This window comes from Helianthus annuus, chromosome 11 (assembly GCF_002127325.2).
Source record: "Helianthus annuus cultivar XRQ/B chromosome 11, HanXRQr2.0-SUNRISE, whole genome shotgun sequence".
Classification (NCBI taxonomy): Eukaryota; Viridiplantae; Streptophyta; class Magnoliopsida; order Asterales; family Asteraceae; genus Helianthus; species Helianthus annuus.
This window is the reverse complement of record NC_035443.2, coordinates 9,057,796-9,076,748: the sequence shown is the minus strand read 5'-3', so window position 1 is coordinate 9,076,748 and position 18,953 is coordinate 9,057,796. Positions and strand designations below refer to the sequence as shown.

At 35.6% G+C, this 18,953-nt stretch overlaps 2 protein-coding genes across 2 annotated transcripts; both read right to left on the bottom strand.

The window, feature by feature from the left end:
- Nucleotides 1–3,394: 3,394 nt before the first annotated feature.
- On the bottom strand, nucleotides 3,395–5,071 carry LOC110889471 (cytochrome P450 84A1). The gene is made up of 2 exons (XM_022137005.2): nucleotides 4,163–5,071; nucleotides 3,395–4,081 (listed from the first exon to the last, which is right to left on the bottom strand). Exons 1-2 carry the CDS (start codon nucleotides 5,042–5,044, stop codon nucleotides 3,458–3,460), a joined length of 1,506 nt encoding a protein of 501 aa, XP_021992697.1. The 5' UTR covers nucleotides 5,045–5,071; the 3' UTR covers nucleotides 3,395–3,457.
- An 11,645-nt stretch (nucleotides 5,072–16,716) lies between these two features.
- LOC110891714 (cytochrome P450 84A1) lies at nucleotides 16,717–17,381 on the bottom strand. Its single transcript, XM_022139326.2, has one exon. It carries the CDS (start codon nucleotides 17,366–17,368, stop codon nucleotides 16,766–16,768), a length of 603 nt encoding a protein of 200 aa, XP_021995018.1. The 5' UTR covers nucleotides 17,369–17,381; the 3' UTR covers nucleotides 16,717–16,765.
- Between the last annotated feature and the right edge of the window lie 1,572 nt (nucleotides 17,382–18,953).

Genomic DNA, 18,953 nt, shown 5'->3' with positions numbered 1-18,953 from the left:
GGTTTATCTGAAATGCAATTCTTCTTTGTATTAAACGGTGTGGATGGAAATACGTAACGGTTCATTTAAGCGGAGGTGACCGAAGTTACTTTTTGTATGATTATATAATTTCCTAAAATAAAAATAGATTGCGAAAGTACATAAATGCCCTTTTAGATAAAATCCTTCAATGCCACATGTCGCGTTCTTATTGCTTCCTAGACTTTTTAGGAAAACCACACTTTCCACCCAACTCCTACTATATATATATATATATATATATATATATATATATATATATATTAGAAAAATGATGTGGCTTGGCCACGCCATCCCAGCCAAGCCCACCATACCCCTATGAACTTGGGTTTAGGTATTGAGTGCCCCATAATCCACGTGTCAACCCATGCCCAAACCCCCGCCCCACCATACCCCACGGTCTAAAATAATGTATTAAAGTACTTAATCTTGATTATTTATTTATTAATATTGATATTAATACTAATACTAATAATAGTATAACAAAATATAAAAAAATAACAAAAGTATTAAAAAATAAAATAATATAAAAAACATAATTATTACTTTTGACTTTAGAATAAAATAATGTATTAAAGTACTAATAATTACCAAGTTTGACTAATTTGGTATATTAATCCATATGTTGGGTGTATTTATCACACCTCTTTTTTTATGTTATTTACTTTATTATATTATTTTATTATAAAAGTCAAAAGTAATAATTATGTTTTTATGTTATTTTATTTTATAATACTTTTGTTACTTTTTTTTATATTTTGTTATACTATTATTAGTACTAATAGCAATATTAATAAATAAATAGTCAAAACACTTTATTATAAACACGAAAGTGAAAAAGTTCATCATAAATAAATAAAAGTTCATCTAATAAAAAAGTAAACGTGCAAACATTAAAACAATTAATCACTTAGATCGACAAAACCACTTTCACGACGATAAAGATGGGTATATAATTCTAGACGCCACCTATATATGGTCTCCCATCCAGCCGCAGACATGCTAATGTTGCGAAAATTTCAATAAGGCGTGATTATAGGCATCGGGTACCCTCCTCGTAATTCCATCATGACATAATGGTTCTCGTCATTTACTAGGGCAATTGTAAAACGATCAAATGCAACAAATTATATATAATAAACAAATTATATAAGATTTCTTTACTTTAATTATATTTTGTTAAACTTTTCCTTTACCGTAAAAAAAACAAATCACAAGAGTATGCCATGAAAATTTTGTCTGTTTTAAATTATTCGCCATGAAAACTAAAATAAAAATCTAAAAAATATAGCTATAATATTTTCAAAGCGTCTTTGTTTCATTAGTTTTAAATCATAAAAAGGAAAGAAATAATTTAAATAGTTGTTTAGTTGTAATTATTTTAAATAATAAAAAGAATAAAAAAAGTAAATAATAATATAAGATTTCAGTTTTAAAATGAAAAATAAAATAAGAATTAAAATAGAAAGAAAATGGAAAAACGATAAAAAAGGAAAAATTAAATGGAAAAAAAAATTAAATAAAATTACTTTATGGAAACTTGTTCCATTAAAGTTGGTTTATGGAAAAAAATTGAAAAGTTGACTGAAATGGCTTGACTTGTGAGTAAAAGTAAAAAAATTTTGACCTTTTAGGTGTATTTAACAAGAAAATGGCTGACATTAATTATCCAAACATTAATGTCAACCTTTCAGTAGGAGAGAGAAGGTTGGTAGGAGAAAGAAAATGGCTGACACTAATTACTTTATATTTCTATTTTATTTTTTAATTATTATTTACAATCATTAGTTTTTAGCTTTTATATTATTTTTTTAAGTGAACATAAAGTATTTTTTATATAATCAAACTTTTCTGTAATGAGTTTTCTTAATGTTTGTTATAACACATAGACTTGACAAATGTTTTTGAATAAATTATTCAACTTTTAAACCAATCAAGTTGAATAAAAAGTGGTCTGAAATGTGTAAAAATATTAAAAAACAATAGTTTATCATATAAATGTTTTAGTTTTTTAATTTAAGATGGTTAATATATAAAGTTATGGTGCTTCGTATCAACAAAAACAATTCTAAATAACATTTATAAAGCTATGGTGCTTTGAAAAAAATAAGATAAATGTCCTTGTTAATTATAAAACGTATATGAAACAACATTAATATATCTGCGGCTGGATGAGAGACAATGCATGGGGGGCGACTAGAATTATATACCCAACTTTATTGCCGTGAAAGTGATTTTGTCGATGTAGGTGATTAATTGTTTTAATGTTTGCACATTTACTTTTTTATTAGAGACTTGTTATTCATTTATTTATAATGAACCTTTTCACTTTCATGTTTATAATAAAGTGTCTTGATTATTTATTTATTTATTAATATTGATATTAATACTAATACTAATAATAGTATAAAAAATATAAAAAAGCAACAAAAGTCTTATAAAATAAAATAATATAAAAAAAATAATTATTACTTTTGACTTTAGAATAAAATAATGTATTAAAGTACTTAATTATTACGAAGTTTGACTAATTTAGTATATTAATCCATATGTTAGGTATATATATCACACTCCTTTTAAATTAATAAATGAATGCGACAACCTTTAAATTATTAAAATCACTTGAAATGCATGTGTATTAGTTTATTATTACTATGCAAATTTCTGCGTCTTCATCAAAGATTTTTTGACATTGTTTACCAAGAATTAACAAATACTTTTTTAAAATTACATAATCTTTGATCAATATATAAATGATTTTAGTTATCTAAATGATGTGTACGTTTAATGATTTGTCTGTTTTCAATGAAAGGTTCGTTTTTTTTTTCTTTTAATAAACATATAAACATGAAATTGTTTTCTGTTTTTCACTTAACTAAACAAACAAAAAAGTCTTCGGTTTTCTTTGATTTTCGAATAGGCATAAAGATTTTGTAAAAGATTGGAAAGGTTGGTCTAATGTGATGTTATTGTAATGTGTTTAGCGGCCTTCGTCTCTCCGCCTTGGAGAGTCGTGGGTTTTCGCGTGTGGTAATGAAATTCACCTTTCAAAAAAAAATTATTTCGCTTACAAGTTCATGTAAATTTATTTATTAGTTATTAATTTATTTGTTAATTCTTATAAATTATAATAATGATTGGTCCATTATGCAACAACTCATTAACCCAATCAAAGTTTAGAATAATCTTATTTATTAATTATTAAATTTATTTGTTAGTTCTTATAAATTATTATACTTATTTGTACTTTAAGTTTTCGTACATTCCTTTATTTGGTTAAAGTTAAGACAAATGAAATACGAACAAACTTTGTTTGTGTTTGTTCGTTTCGTTTGTATACCTAACTGATTTTATTGATTGGGCAACCAAATACTAGTTTTGAAATTGATACGTTGTTACTTAATATTTTATAAGAAAATTAAATTACATAAAAAACTTCTTAATACAAGGGACATAACAAACGCGGTGTTGGTACTGCAACAAGTCGTATTGCCTTGGGTGCGGTGAGTCCGAAAACATCCACCATATCGATTTCACTCGGTTTCATTCCGTCAGGCAACTCCCATGTGAAACAATGAAGGAGATGGACTAGTGCCATCTCCATCGCATATAACCCAAGTTGCATTCCAGGACATGACCTACGGCCCGAACCAAAAGGTAAGAACTCATAGTTGGATCCCCTAAAATCCGGGGCCCCATTTTGCAAAAAACGAGATGGATTAAAAGTATTCGGATCTTCCCAAGAGTTCTTATCACGGTTGATGGCATATGCATTCACCATGACACGTGACCCTTTAGGGATGTGGTAGCCCATAACCGTTGTGTCCGCTGATGATTTGTGGAGAGCGACTGGAATAGGGGGGTGTAGGCGAAGCGTCTCTTTGATAACGCACTTGAAATAGGTCAACTTCTCTAGGTCCGCCTCTTCGACCTGACGCTCAAGACCGACAACATTAGCCAACTCTTGTTGGACGCGCTTTAGTGCCTCGGGTGTATGCATTAGCTCGGTCATTGCCCATTCTATGGCGGACGCCACTGTCTCCGTACCACCAAACATTACATCCTAAAAACACAACAATTTCAATACTTAGTATATATGTCAAGTAACAAATTTAAATGATTTCTTTTCAAACAAGTTCCTTACCATAATTATGGCTTTTATATTATCTCGGGTCAAGATCTCGGCTTCGTTGACTTTACCTTCCACACTATAAAACTCCAACATCTCATCAACCATATCTTTGTCCGCATTTTGATCGCCGATTTTCTCCCTTTTCGTCAAGTGATCGTCGATGATTTTATCGATGAAACGGTCTAAAGCGGCCCGGGCAGCGGGTAAACGGGTATTCAACCCAGCCGGGTCGATGAAGCCGAGCCATGGAATAAAGTCAGCCAAGTTGAATGCGCCAAACAGCTTAGTGTATTCTTGTAATATGCTAATAAACTCCTCTTTACTTTCATGAGAAATGGACCCGAAAGCGGCCCGATAAATAATATCATGGGTCAACCCGAATACCAGCTCGCCTAAATTTACAGGCGAGCCAGAGTTGACCGCGGTGGATTTCACCATGGAATCCACCTCATCACGGACAGAATCCCAGGATTCTGCTCGTTTACGGCTAAACAACTTCATGACGCTCAGTTTCCGCATTTGGCGCCAAAACGGGCCATAGTCCGCAAATGCCATATCGACTCGGTCGTAAGTGAGATAAGTGATGGCAATGGTGGCCGGACGGTTGGCAAATATATGATCTTGTACTTGAAGTATTTCGCGGGCCATTTCGGGTGATGATACCGCAATGGTGTGGCTGAAGCCCATCTTGAGATGGAGAATGCCGCCGTATTTTTCGGCCAGACGGGCTAAACCACGGTGGGTGAGTTGGTCCATCATCAACATGTTGCCGATGATGGGCCAACCCATTGGGCCCGGCGGAAGAGGTTTCCGCCGGAGCCAAGCAACAAGAAAGAAGAGCGTTGAGAGAGAGATTAGAGCATAGATTGGTATGGAGAATTGGATTGAATCCATTATTAATTCAAGTGGAGAGATGAGTGAAATGTTGCTGCCTAAAGAGAGATATAATGGGCGTGTATATATACAAGATGAGTGAGCACACCATGTTTGAAAGTGTGTGATACTATTTGCTAAATCATGTCTCTTTAAAGTTTAAAATTTAAAATGAGTCAGTGATATAATTTATCATTTATTTGATTTAATATTGTAGATTAGTTAAAATAAAATATATATATGACATATTCACATGGTTGACGCTAAACCAACATGCGGTCTTAATTTTTTTTTTATTTAAAGATACCAGATTGATACTTGAAACTAGAAATTAAAGTTGATGGAACCATAAATAGGTATTATTTTCATATTCTAATTCTCAGGGCCTTCTTCGAAATTCTTGAAAATTTTTTGGGTCCAAGGCAAGAAAAAAAATCGGGCCCCTAGAGTATAACGCCAATAACTCATTTGTAAAAAGTCTATAGACTATAATGCGACAATAAGTGTTATTTATTATGAACCCAAAGACAAAACAAATACTATGTATAGACTATAGATATGAAAATGTCTCTTATATAGGTTCAACCAGCGATTTTAGAAAACATCAAATATTAAGAAGTAACATTTAAAAAAAATAATAAGTTATAATTTAATCATATCAAGTTCAGAAGAAAATTTGTAATTTATAATACATTTAATGCATATAATAGAATTGCTTTTTGTCATGGATCAAATGATATGATTGTTTATGTGATTGAGGCCCACAACATGTTATGTTGGATTTAGGCCAGAGTCATACAAGAAGCCTTGTTTTATTTACATCATTTCACTTATTTACGGTATTTTTATTAGTTTATTCATTTATTCAGTATATATATAATAAAATTTTAATAAAAATATGTATTCGGGCCCTCAGGGCCCTCAGGAAGACTAGGCCCTGGGCCATCGCCCACCCCGTACTCTCTCAAAGACGGCCCTGCTCTCTATTTTTTACATTATATTACACTAAAAATCACTATCTTTTCTCTCTTATTTTCAATTAAATAATACTTTTTAATAACTTTATAATTATATTTTCTATCTCTTTCACTTACAACCGCTTTCAAAATATATTAAAAAAGTATAAAGGATAAATAGTATCCCCTCAAACTTACAGACGAACAGTAATATTTTCTCTCTACTCTACTCACAACCACCTACCACCACTTTTCGTAAAATAAAAACCACCTACACATAAATAATTTAGATGGTTAGATGTGAATGCTCTTAAATCATATGTTGGTAAGCCTGTCATATCGACTATCATGGGCATACTGTACACAAATATCAAATATATAATGATACATAAAATAAAACAAGAAATATCCTACAACGAATTTAGATATAAAAAATGGATGTGTTACACGTGAGAATGTATGTTGTTTTCTTTTCATAATACATTAGGGGGTATTGGTATTTTAGAAAATGTTTGATAAACTATATTCTAGTTTTTTTCATACAAAATATATAGAAACAAAAATCTCCTTAATATACATAGAGAGAGGGTGAGTGAGAGAGAAAAAAAAACTTGTAAAAAAGTAATAAACTATAAACCAACTGAAAAGAGAGAGATTAATAAAGTACAAAAATCACAATAAAACAAGAAGACAAAAGCAAAAGTCTTATTAAATTAAAATAATTAATAAATAAAATGATTAACTAATTAATTAAAATAATTTAAAGTTTGACCAGCGTTTCACTCGCTTTGGTGTTGTAGTCTCCATGCTTTTTGTGAGCTTCGTGACTCTCTACTCACATAAAAGATTCAAATAATAACTATTTTAATGAAAAAAGGGTTTTATAAATTAACACTATTAAAAATTACTAAAATCTCAATTAAATTAAAAGGACTTACTTTAAACTTTTTGCTATTATTGTTAAGTTTCTCATATATATTAAGCTTACTTTAAACCTTTTGTTATCGATATTATCTAGCATACTCTTTATTATATTAAAAAGACTTACTTTAAACTTTGTGTTTTTATTATTAAGTATTTCAACCTTCATTTTTTCCAAGTTTTTTATTAATCTAAACATAAAAAGGATATTCACTCTAATAATCCCTACTAAACGTTATTGGTCATTGACATTTGGCAATATCACTTTTTTTATTCTCCCTGACAGTCTCATCTTTCAACTATTTTTCCTTCACCAGTCCTGTAACGCCCTGCGTTTTGATACTATTTTATTTATAGCAAGTCTTCCCGTATTTCCTATCCGTTGATGCTTTTACTCTCGTGTATCTTGCCTTCAAGACTTCCGTAACTCAAGACGACCGATCATAATGAAAACGAGACTATTTTAATCTTGATTGTGTTAAACTATGTGCAAACTATTACTCTATATGTGAGAACGATGTAATTACCCTGGATTCTTGACTCTTTGTTATGCTTTGATACTTAATGAACGTGAAACTAGTTTAACACAAATTCGAAACACGAAATTACTCTTGTTATTTATGCTATTTGAATGTCTAGATGTAATAATACTACTCACAATAATACGCAACGCAACACTTAACCTTGCTCGCAAAACGAACCAAAGTTGGAAAACAAACAAACATGAACTGGCTGTCCGAATGGCCATCCGCCCGGATGACCATCCGCCCGGAAGACCATCCGTCCGGAGACCATCCGGACACTGCCACTCGCCACCGCCAAAACTCCTCGCCATCCGAACATAACCATTCGACTGGACCTTTCGCTGTCACCTATAAATAGTGGACTTGAGCCTTCATTTTCACCTTTCATTCTGCTCATCCGCTCTCAAGCACTCGACGGCGGATTCAAGTCTATTTTGTAAGCTTTTTCACTCAAATCTTCTTCAATCTTCATCTCTAATCACTTCTACTCCATCTTCTTCATCAAAATCACACACACACCTTAACATTTTCTCAAAAACACTGATTTTAGACCTTCCGAAGGTGGTTTTCACTCGTTTTGCTTAGGCAAACTGTTGTGAAGCACCAATGAATCGGGATTGGACTAAGATCTAAAGGATTTTCACATTTTATACAAGATCTAAAGGATTTTCACATGTTTTCGGCTCAGATCCGATAAACTTTCACGTTTTACAACTTATTTCTGAACTTTTCTTCAGTTTTTACACAATAGTGATGGAACCGGGGCTCAATCAGGCTCTCGACTCGTTCCTTAGTTAAGAGTCGGTTTGAAACTGGTTTCCACCGAAAAGATGGACCGATTAACTAACGGGTCAAACATGAATCTTCATCAAGAACAACACGTTTGTCCGAATGGGCTGGACCCATCCGGCCGAATGGACTGGATCTGGTGTATTCCGTTGTTTGACACGCCATCAAGTCGTCTCCGTTAAACCTAATACTTTTACTTAGAAAATTTTTCAAACTTTGAACACAGATCATCCATTCGAATGGCCGTCCGTCCGGATGACCTGAACCTGTTAATAACCGATTGACTGTTAGAACGTTTTTAATCAAAACTCTGAAGCTTCTAAACAGTTCAGAAACCACCACAGACTGACCGAATGACCATCCGCCCGAATGGCCATCCGTCTGAATGGCCATCCTTTCGAATGGCCATCCATCCGGATGACCATCCGTCCGGATGATCATCCATCCGAATGGAACTCATCCGCTCGGATAGTCTGTTGAACACTTAACTCGTTTTTACACTGTTCGACACTCTGTTTCCTGACCTGGTCATCACTTAGATAACTTATGCTCTGTTCCCGCACGCAGGCTGATCCAGCGCTCCTGATCCAATCCGACTGTGTTTAGGTTCTAAGCACGCACTGTGAGTATACTCGATCACACTTGAAACTTGTTTATAAACATACTCTATCCACTACTATCACGGCCCTCGTCCCCGGTTTGACCAGGGCCAGAGCCGCGAGTCAGGAAATCCCGTGGTATTAAATTTTAAGCGACAGCGGAAGTCTTTTTAAAACAGAATCTTTTAATATTAAAACTGCCCGTTTACATAAATTAGGGATAAAACCTTGTAATTTACAATAAGGTGATTTCACTGGGAAATCTTTATTTTACAAAACATGTTTCTTTATTTATTTATATTGAGCCACTTCTCTATGCTTGTAGTGCTTCACGGCACTTTTCTTGGATTACAATAGATCACCTAAAACATATTTGAAAAAGGTTTTGTCAGCGGGGAAATACTGAGTGAATCATTCAGTTTACTAAAAATGACACATTGGTTATAAATTACAGTATTAAGAGCGATTACAATGTTTCTGATATCAAACCAACTACCCACGGTACTTTGTCACTCGACCCATTGGCCCTCTAATTGTCCAATGGTGTCTGTGATTATGGTCATATCACCCATTGGCTGCCCCAATGGTGAAGATTATCAAGTAATGTATACAAAACCCCACATACCGACTGTAATATGGTGACTACAAAGACTTAATCCCTGTAATTATAACTTTGAAAATAATTTGGAGTTTTGTAAAACAGTTGATAAAAAGAGAATGACTCACATTGCAGATTTAACGAGCAGTGTATAAGCTTACTGATTAGCCTTGATTAACCTAATTTAAATAACAATGCACACAAACGGGGTTAGTAACTAATACAGCAGTTACGACAATTCACGAGATTAAACCCTCACAACAATTAATAAAGTGCAATACTTAACAATTCAGCGGATTCACAACGAATGACAGAGTATAGTCCGAGTTCGGACAGCACTCAAACATTCAAGTCGAAATCACGATGAATAACAAAGTATAAACTCAATTTGAGCAGCACTCAAACAATCGTTGGATAGTTACAATCGATCGGACATTGAATCGTAATAGCGATCGAGTTATTACCCTGTTTTGCGGCAGCGTTTCGAGATTTTGTGTGTGTTGTGGAATGTTTCTGCTATAACTCAGCGTCTAATTTGAGTTTTATCGTCGTTCAAATGCCAAATTTCGATTGCCAATGTCTGCTATTTATACACTAATTTTGACATGCTTACGGACCGTAAGACTTTATCCCTTACGGTCCGTAAGGGACACCTAATCACTATAGGGTAGCCTCGTCTGGGACTAGCCTAGCTGAGTTGACAACTTCGTAAAATTCTAATTTGACAGCGTTTTATTTAGATAATCGTAACTAGGGTTTACCCCCCCCCCCTGAGTTTTAGGGGCCCTGATCCTGATTCCGATTGTTCTGAAAATTTTAGGGTTTGCACAGAATCACTTGGGTGTCTCAATTAGGGTTTCCTTATTGGATAATTAACATACTAAGTATTTAATTTTAGTGAGAGTTGTTACATCCTCCCCACCTTAAAAAAAATCTCGTCCTCGAGATTTACTGGAATAGATGAGGATATTTCCGCTTCATTTCTGATTCCAGCTCCCAAGTGTATTTTGGTCCTCTCTTTGAATCCCATTTGACTTTGACTAGCACTAGACGTTTGTGCTTGAGAAACTTGATTTTTCTATCTTCTATCTGTAGTGGTTTCTCTACAAATTTTAATTTTTCATTTACCTCTACATCTTGAAGAGGTACTACCAGGGATTCGTCAGATAAACATTTCTTGAGATTGGATACATGAAACACATCATGTACTCCAGCTAGCTCTTCTGGTAGTTGTAATCGATAAGCAACTGGTCCTATTCGTTGCATTACTAGAAATGGTCCTACGTATCTTGGACTTAGCTTTCCTTTCTTACCGAATCGTACTACTCCTTTCCAAGGAGAGACTTTCAAAAGTACCTTGTCTCCGACTTGAAATTCTAGTGGCTTGCGGCGATTGTCTGCATAGCTTTTCTGGCGATCTCTAGTAGACTTCAGTCTTTCTTTGATTTGAGTTATCTTGTCTGTGGTCTCTTGTACAATTTCTGGACCTGATAATTGACTTTCTCCTATTTCTGCACTTGCGTCCATACAGTGCTTCGAATGGGGCAGCTTCGATGCTTGAATGATAACAATTGTTATAGGAGAATTCAATTAAGGGTAAGTGGTTATCCCAATTACCACCAAAATCAATTACACATGCTCGGAGCATGTCTTCCAGGATTTGTATCGTCCTTTCAGTTTGTCCGTCTGTTTGAGGATGATATGCAGTACTTAAATTTAGTCGGATTCCCATTGCTTCTTGGAAACTAGTCCAGAAATGGGAAGTGAAACGACTATCCCTATCTGATACAATGGAGAGTGGGACTCCATGTAAAGATACTACTTCATCTACGTACAACTTGGCTAGCCTTTCCATGCTAAAGGTTTCCTTCATTGGTAGAAAATGAGCTGATTTGGTTAATCGATCCACAATTACCCAAATTGCATCATTACCTTTTCTGGTTTTGGGTAACTTATTAACAAAATCCATTGTTATGAGTTCCCATTTCCATACAGGCATTTCCAACTGTTGTAGTAGTCCTGAAGGTTTCTGGTGTTCGGCCTTAACTTGTGAACAAGTAAGACATTTAGATACGTATTCAGCTATATCCTTTTTCATTCCTATCCACCAGAAATTGTTTCTTAAATCTTGGTACATCTTATTGTTTCCTGAATGTACGGTATACCTAGATTTATGAGCTTCTTCTAAAATCTTATTTCTTAATTCTCCCTGCTTAGGTACCCAAGTTCGTTTCTTGTGAAATCTCCAAATTCCATCATTTCCTTGTTCTAGTTCCTTTATATAACCTTTCATTCCTTCAACATCGTCTTTGATTGCTGTTTCCTGAAATTTCTTCAATTGTTCCATTAAATCTACTTGTAGATTTAATCTAAGAGCACGGACTCGTTTTTGCTTCTCCTGATACTTACGACTTAAGGCATCTGCGACTACGTTTGCCTTTCCTTCGTGATATTGAATATCACAGTCGTAATCGCTTAGGATTTCCATCCATCTTCTTTGCCTCATATTTAACTCTTTTTGCCCAAATATGTACCTTAAACTTTTATGATCTGTATAAATAGTAAACTTAGTTCCGTACAGATAATGTCTCCAGATTTTAAGGGCAAAAATTATGGCTCCTAATTCTAAGTCATGAGTCGTATAATTTTCTTCGTGCTTTTTCAATTGCCGGGAGGCATACGCAATTACCTTCTTGCGTTGCATCAACACACATCTGAATCCTAATTTTGAAGCATCACAATATACTTCAAAATCTTCTGTTCCTTCGGGTAAGGCTAAAATTGGAGCATTCGTCAATCTGTGCTTTAAAATCTTAAAAGCTTCTTCTTGTCTAGGTCCCCATTCAAACTTAACGGCTTTACAGGTCAACTTAGTCAAAGGTACAGCTATCTTAGAGAAATCCTTAATAAATCATTTGTAGTATCCAGCTAAGCCTAGAAAACTTCTAATTTCCATAGCTGTTTGCGGGACCTTCCATTTGGTGATTGCTTCTATTTTAGCAGGATCTACGTGGATTCCTTCGTGATTCACCATGTGACCTAAAAATTGTACTTCTTGCAGCCAGAATTCACACTTCGAGAATTTGGCGTAAAGCTTTTCCTTTCTTAACAAAGTTAAGAGTGCATGTAGGTGCTCACAATGTTCTTCCTGACTTTTGGAATAAATAAGTATATCATCGATGAAAACGATTACAAATTTATCTAAGTATGGTTTACAGATCCGATTCATCATGTCCATAAATGCTGCTGGAGCATTTGTTAGTCCAAAGGGCATGTCTGTAAACTCATAATGGCCATACCTAGTTCTAAAAGCAGTTTTAGGTATGTCTTCTTCTTGTACTTTCAGCTGGTGATATCCGGATCTTAGGTCTATCTTAGAAAAATACCTAGCGCCTTGGAGTTGATCAAAAAGATCATCAATCCTAGGTAATGGGTATCGATTCTTAATTGTAACTTTATTTAGTTCCCTATAATCGATACACATTCTCATCGATCCATCTTTCTTTTTCACAAACAACACTGGTGCTCCCCAAGGGGATGAACTAGGTTGTATAAATCCTTTGCTTAGTAATTCATCTAATTGCTTTTTCAATTCTAGCATTTCAGTGGGTGCTAATCGATAAGGTGCCTTGGCTATTGGTGTAGTACCCGGAATTAGATGAATTCTAAACTCTACTTCTCTATCGGGTGGTAACCCAGGTAATTCTTCTGGAAAGACGTCTGGGTATTCTGAGACTATAGGGATGTCCTGGAGTTCCTTACTTTTAGTGTTAATGATTACAGAAATCATATACACCATTTCTTGTTTTCTTGAATAACTAGCCAACTTCATTACTGAAATGAATTTCAGTGGCTTTCGAGGTCTATCTCCTGTAATTAAAATTACCTCTCCTGTGGGGGTACGGATTTCTACGGAATTCTTATCACAAAGGATTCGAGCATGGTTGGCTACTAACCAGTCCATTCCTAATACTACATCGAATCCAGCTAATTTCATAGGTAATAGGTTTGCAGAGAACTTATGACCTAATAGTTCTATCTTTCCTTCTTGCAAAACTTTATTTATGTTAACAGAATTCCCATCTGCCGTTTCAACTGTAGAAACCTGCCTAAGGGTGGTTAAGGGTAAATTAAGAGCTTGGCAAAATGAAGTATTGATAAAACTTTGGTTTGCACCAGAGTCAAATAATACTTTCGCATAAACGTCGTGAACTAAAAACATACCAGCTATGACGTCAGGAATTAGTTCGGCTTCCTGAGTAGTCAATTGAAATGCTCGGGCATTCTTCTTTGTTGTTCCATCAGCTGGTTTGCCTTTATTGTCTGCGGTTTTAATCAATTTAGGACATTCTGTTTTGTAATGTCCTGTTTCTCCACAGTTATAGCAGACTATGGTTTTCTTTTTGCAGTTTTCTTCACTATGTCCCACAGATTTGCAAAAATTGCAGGTTATATTACATCTTCCAAAATGTTTCTTTTTGCAATTTCTGCAGAATGGCGGGTTTGAAGATTGCCCTGTTCTTCTTCTTTTGAAGCTGTTATTATTACCCGTACGAAATCCTTGGGTAATTTTCTGAGCTAATTCCTTCTTCCTGTTTTCATCTCTTGTGCGTACCAGTTCATCGGTTAGGGTATTAGCTAATTCCACAGCATCGTCAATAGTACGAGGTCGTGCAGCCTTAACGATGTTACGGATTTCACTAATTAGTCCCCAAATATAGCGAGAAATGAGTACCGGTTCTGGCGAAGCCAGTGTTGGTACCACTCTAGCATATTCAAAGAATGTCGAAGTATAACCGCGACACTCTACGCCTACCATATGATGGCTTAGGAACTTATTCGCCATTTGTTCCTTTTCATATTCGGGACAGAATTTTCTTTCTACAGGATTCTTAAATTCTTCCCAGTTCATAGCATAAGCCATCCTTCTTCCTTTTGCTTGTAATATTGTGTTCCACCACTCTAGTGCCCCTTCTTTGAACAAATTTAAAGCATACATGACCTGATCTTCTTCGGCACACTTACTTATTGCAATTACTGCTTCGGTTTTCTCTAACCAACGCAGTGTTGCAGTTGCCCCTTCATTACCTGCAAATTCTGCTGGTTTACAGGCAAGGAATTCTTTGTAAGTGCAACCAGGCGTTGCAGCTTTCATTTTCTTAGGAAGTGGGGCCTGTCGTGGATTATTATCGTCATGATTGCCGCCTCCATTTATGTTGTTACTGTCGTTATCTTCCGGAGTACGTTTGCTAGGAATGATTTATTGCATATTGAAAGACTAATTTTACAAAAGATAATGGAAAATTTAAACCACACTAGGATTTATTTATTTACGGAGTAGTAATTTTCTACTAGACCAGGCTTATTGGTAGTTTAGAGGTTTGCATTCTCTGCTACGGTAGCTAGCATATAAAGATTTGCCCATTTTTCATCTAATTTGTCTTCCCAAGGTGGACTATTGCCTAATTCCTGGATTTCCGGATTAAACCTCACTTTCTTGACTTGGGGTTTCTGGCTTTTCCTAATAATCGAATTTCTTTTCTCTGGGGTAAGAGGATTCTCATATTGTGCTTTACGGACAAAAATCCCTTCTTCCAGATTTGCTGGGTATTTGGAGCAAGAGGTTCCTTTTTCTGTGGGTGCAGTATCTAATTTGTGGTAGATAGCAGAAAGTCTTTGTTTACCCATACTGTAACTTAATAATTAATCAATTAATAAAACACATATTTACAGAATGGCAATTGAAATTACTAAGTATTTCTCAATTACTTTAATAGGCTAAAATCAGTAGTAAGCTTAAATCAATGGCTCTGATACCACCTTTTCCTGTCACGGCCCTCGTCCCCGGTTTGACCAGGGCCAGATCCGCGAGGCAGGAAATCCCGTGGTATTAAATTTTAAGCGACAACGGAAGTCTTTTTAAAACAGAATCTTTTAATATTAAAACTGCCCGTTTACATAAATTAGGGATAAAACCTTGTAATTTACAATAAGGTGATTTCACTGGGAGATCATTATTTTACAAAACATGTTTCTTTATTTATTTATATTGAGCCACTTCTCTATGCTTGTAGTGCTTCACGGCACTTTTCTTGGATTACAATAGATCACCTGAAACATGTTTGAAAAAGGTTTTGTCAGCGGGGAAATACTGAGTGAATCATTCAGTTTACTAAAAATGACACATTGGTTATAAGTTACAGTATTAAGAGCGATTACAATGTTTCTGATAACAAACCAACTACCCACGGTACTTTGTCACTCGACCCATTGGCCCTCTAATTGTCCAATGGTGTCTGTGATTATGGTCATATCACCCATTGGCTGCCCCAATGGTGAAGATTATCAAGTAATGTATACAAAACCCCACATACCGGCTGTAATATGGTGACTACAAAGACTTAATCCCTGTAATTATAACTTTGAAAATAATTTGGAGTTTTGTAAAAAAGTTGATAAAAAGAGAATGACTCACATTGCAGATTTAACGAGCAGTGTATAAGCTTACTGATTAGCCTTGATTAACCTAATTTAAATAACAATGCACACAAACGGGGTTAGTAACTAATACAGCAGTTACGACAATTCACGAGATTAAACCCTCACAACGATTAATAAAGTGCAATACTTAACAATTCAGCGGATTCACAACGAATGACAAAGTATAGTCCGAGTTCGGACAGCACTCAAACATTCAAGTCGAAATCACGATGAATAACAAAGTATAAACTCAATTTGAGCAGCACTGAAACAATCGTTGGATAGTTACAATCGATCGGACGTTGAATCGTAATAGCGATCGAGTTGTTACCCTGTTTTGCGGCAGCGTTTCGAGATTTTGTGTGTGTTGTGGAATGTTTCTGCTATAACTCAGCATCTAATTTGAGTTTTATCGTTGTTCAAATGCCAAATTTCGATTGCCAATGTCTGCTATTTATACATTAATTTTGACATGCTTACGGACCGTAAGACTTTATCCCTTACGGTCTGTAAGGGACACCTAATCACTATAGGGTAGCCTCGTCTGGGACTAGCCTAGCTGAGTTGACAACTTCGTAAAATTCGAATTTGACAGCGTTTTATTTAGATAATCGTAACTAGGGTTTACCCCCCCCCCCCCGAGTTTTAGGGGCCCTGATCCTGATTCCGGTTGTTCTGAAAATTTTAGGGTTTGCACAGAATCACTTGGGTGTCTCAATTAGGGTTTCCTTATTGGATAATTAACAAACTAAGTATTTAATTTTAGTGAGAGTTGTTACAACTACTAAACATGAAAACATGATACTTGTGATGCTTGTGAGTCTTATATTAGATGAAACGGTCTAAAGCGGCCCGGGCAGCGGGTAAACGGGTATTCAACCCAGCCGGGTCGATGAAGCCGAGCGATGGAATAAAGTCAGCCAAGTTGAATGCGCCAAACAGCTTAGTGTATCATGGGTCAACCCGAATACCAGTTCACCCAAATTTACAGGCGAGCCAGAGTTGACCGCGGTGGATTTCACCATGGAATCCACCTCATCACGGACAGAATCCCAGGATTCTGCTCGTTTACGGCTAAACAACTTCATGACGCTCAGTTTTCGCATTTGACGCCAAAACGGGCCATAGTCCGCAAATGCCATATCGACTCGGTCGTAAGTGAGATAAGTGATGGCAATGGTGGCAGGACGGTTGGCAAATATGTGATCTTGCACTTGAAGTATTTCGCGGGCCATTTTGGGTGATGATACCGCAATGGTGTGGCTGAAGCCCATCTTGAGATGGAGTATGCCACCGTATTTTTCGGCCAGACGGGCTAAGCCACGGTGGGTGAGTTGGTCCATCATCATGTTGCCGATAATGGGCCAACCCATTGGGCCAGGCGGAAGGGGTTTCCGCCTGAACCAGACAACAAGAAAGAAGAGTGTTGAGAGAGAGATTAGAGCATAGATTGGTATTGAGAATTGGATTGAATCCATTATTAATTCAAGTGGAGAGATGAGTGAAATGTTGTTGCCTAAAGAGAGATATAATGGGCGTGTATATATACAGGATGAGTGAGCACACCATGTTTGAAAGTGTGTGGATATACTATTTGGCTAAATCATGTCTCTTGAAAGTTGAAAACGAGTCAGTGATATAATTTATCATTTATTTGATTTAAGAGTAAACTGCCATTTTGGTCCCTGAGATTTGGTTACTTTTGTCACTTTAGTCCAAAACTTAAACCTTTTGCATCTAGGTCCCTGTGGTTTCAGTTTTATTGCCATTTTGGTCCAAAAATGAAATCAGATCATACTTGTCTTATAAAATCCTGCAATTTTGTCATTTTCCTCAGGGGCAAATCAGGTCATATTTGTCTTATAAAATATGGTATTTATTTATAAAAAAGAAATGATCATTTTGCCCCTGCGAAAAATGACAAAATAACAGGATTTTATAAGACAAATATGACCTGATTTATTTTTGGACCAAAATGGCAATAAAACTGAAACCACAGGGACCCAGATGCAAAAAGTTTGAGTTTTGAACTAAAGTGGCAAAATTGACCAAACCACAGGGACCAAAATGGCAGTTTACTCTTGATTTAATGTTGTAGATTAGTTAAAATAAAATATATATCACATGATTGACGCAAAACCGACATGCGGTCTTTTTTTTTTTAATTTAAAGATACCAGATTTTATTCTTGTTAATGATCAATACAGTCATTGATAGTTAAAACTAGGGCTATTCAAATTGCTCGGCGCTCGATGCTCGGAAAATGCTCGGAAATTGCTCGTTCGATTCAGCTCGATTAAAAAAATGCTCGGTTCGGATCGGCTTGGTTGGCTCGATTTATTTTTTAATATATATATCCATATATATTTGTATTTGTGTGTGTATCATTTTTAATGAAATGACTAGAAACCAACATTAAGAATGTTTGGTCCAAGATCCAAATAGAGCTCATTTAAGTAATTAGAATTGAAATCCAATACCAATAGTCCATTATCCAATACTTAAATGTCTATTTGATTAATTGAGTCAAAATTTCAAATACTAAAATGTGAAACGTTGATCAATACTCAAGTCTCAACCCGCCATTTGATTCAGAAGTGCAAGACCCTAATCAAAATCCCCCATTGGCCATCGTTATTCGATATCTCCATCGCCACTCGCCAAGGCGCCAACTCGCAAGGGTTTAGCTTCAATCGATCCATTCAATTTCAAACTTCCGATATTCAAGGGTATGTTTCAATCGGTCGACAATTTACCTTCCCGTTTAGTTAATCTCGATAGAACTAGTTGAGTGTTTTTGTATTCCTTGTTATTTGTTAAATTTTTACTTGTGTTCTATTGGACGAAACATCAGCAACGAAAACTGCGCTTTATTCTAATAACTAGCACTCCCATCGTCACTTTCCTTCTTTATTCTGCAACGCTCGATACTCGCTCGACGTTCGTTCGAAAAATGCTCGGATCGAAAGACGCTCGCTCGACTTTGGCTCGGTTGAAAAAACGCTCGGTTCGGATCGGTTTGTAAACGAACCGAGCACAAGCAAAGGTCTGATCAGTTCGGTT

Coding starts and splice junctions, on each gene's coding strand:
- LOC110889471 (XM_022137005.2), bottom strand. CDS start 5,044: ATGGATTCAATCCAATTCTCCATACCAATCTATGCTCTAATCTCTCTC. Junction 4,082..4,162: donor ATATAAAAGCCATAATTATG/GTAAGGAACTTG, acceptor TTGTGTTTTTAG/GATGTAATGTTTGGTGGTAC.
- LOC110891714 (XM_022139326.2), bottom strand. CDS start 17,368: ATGGATTCAATCCAATTCTCAATACCAATCTATGCTCTAATCTCTCTC.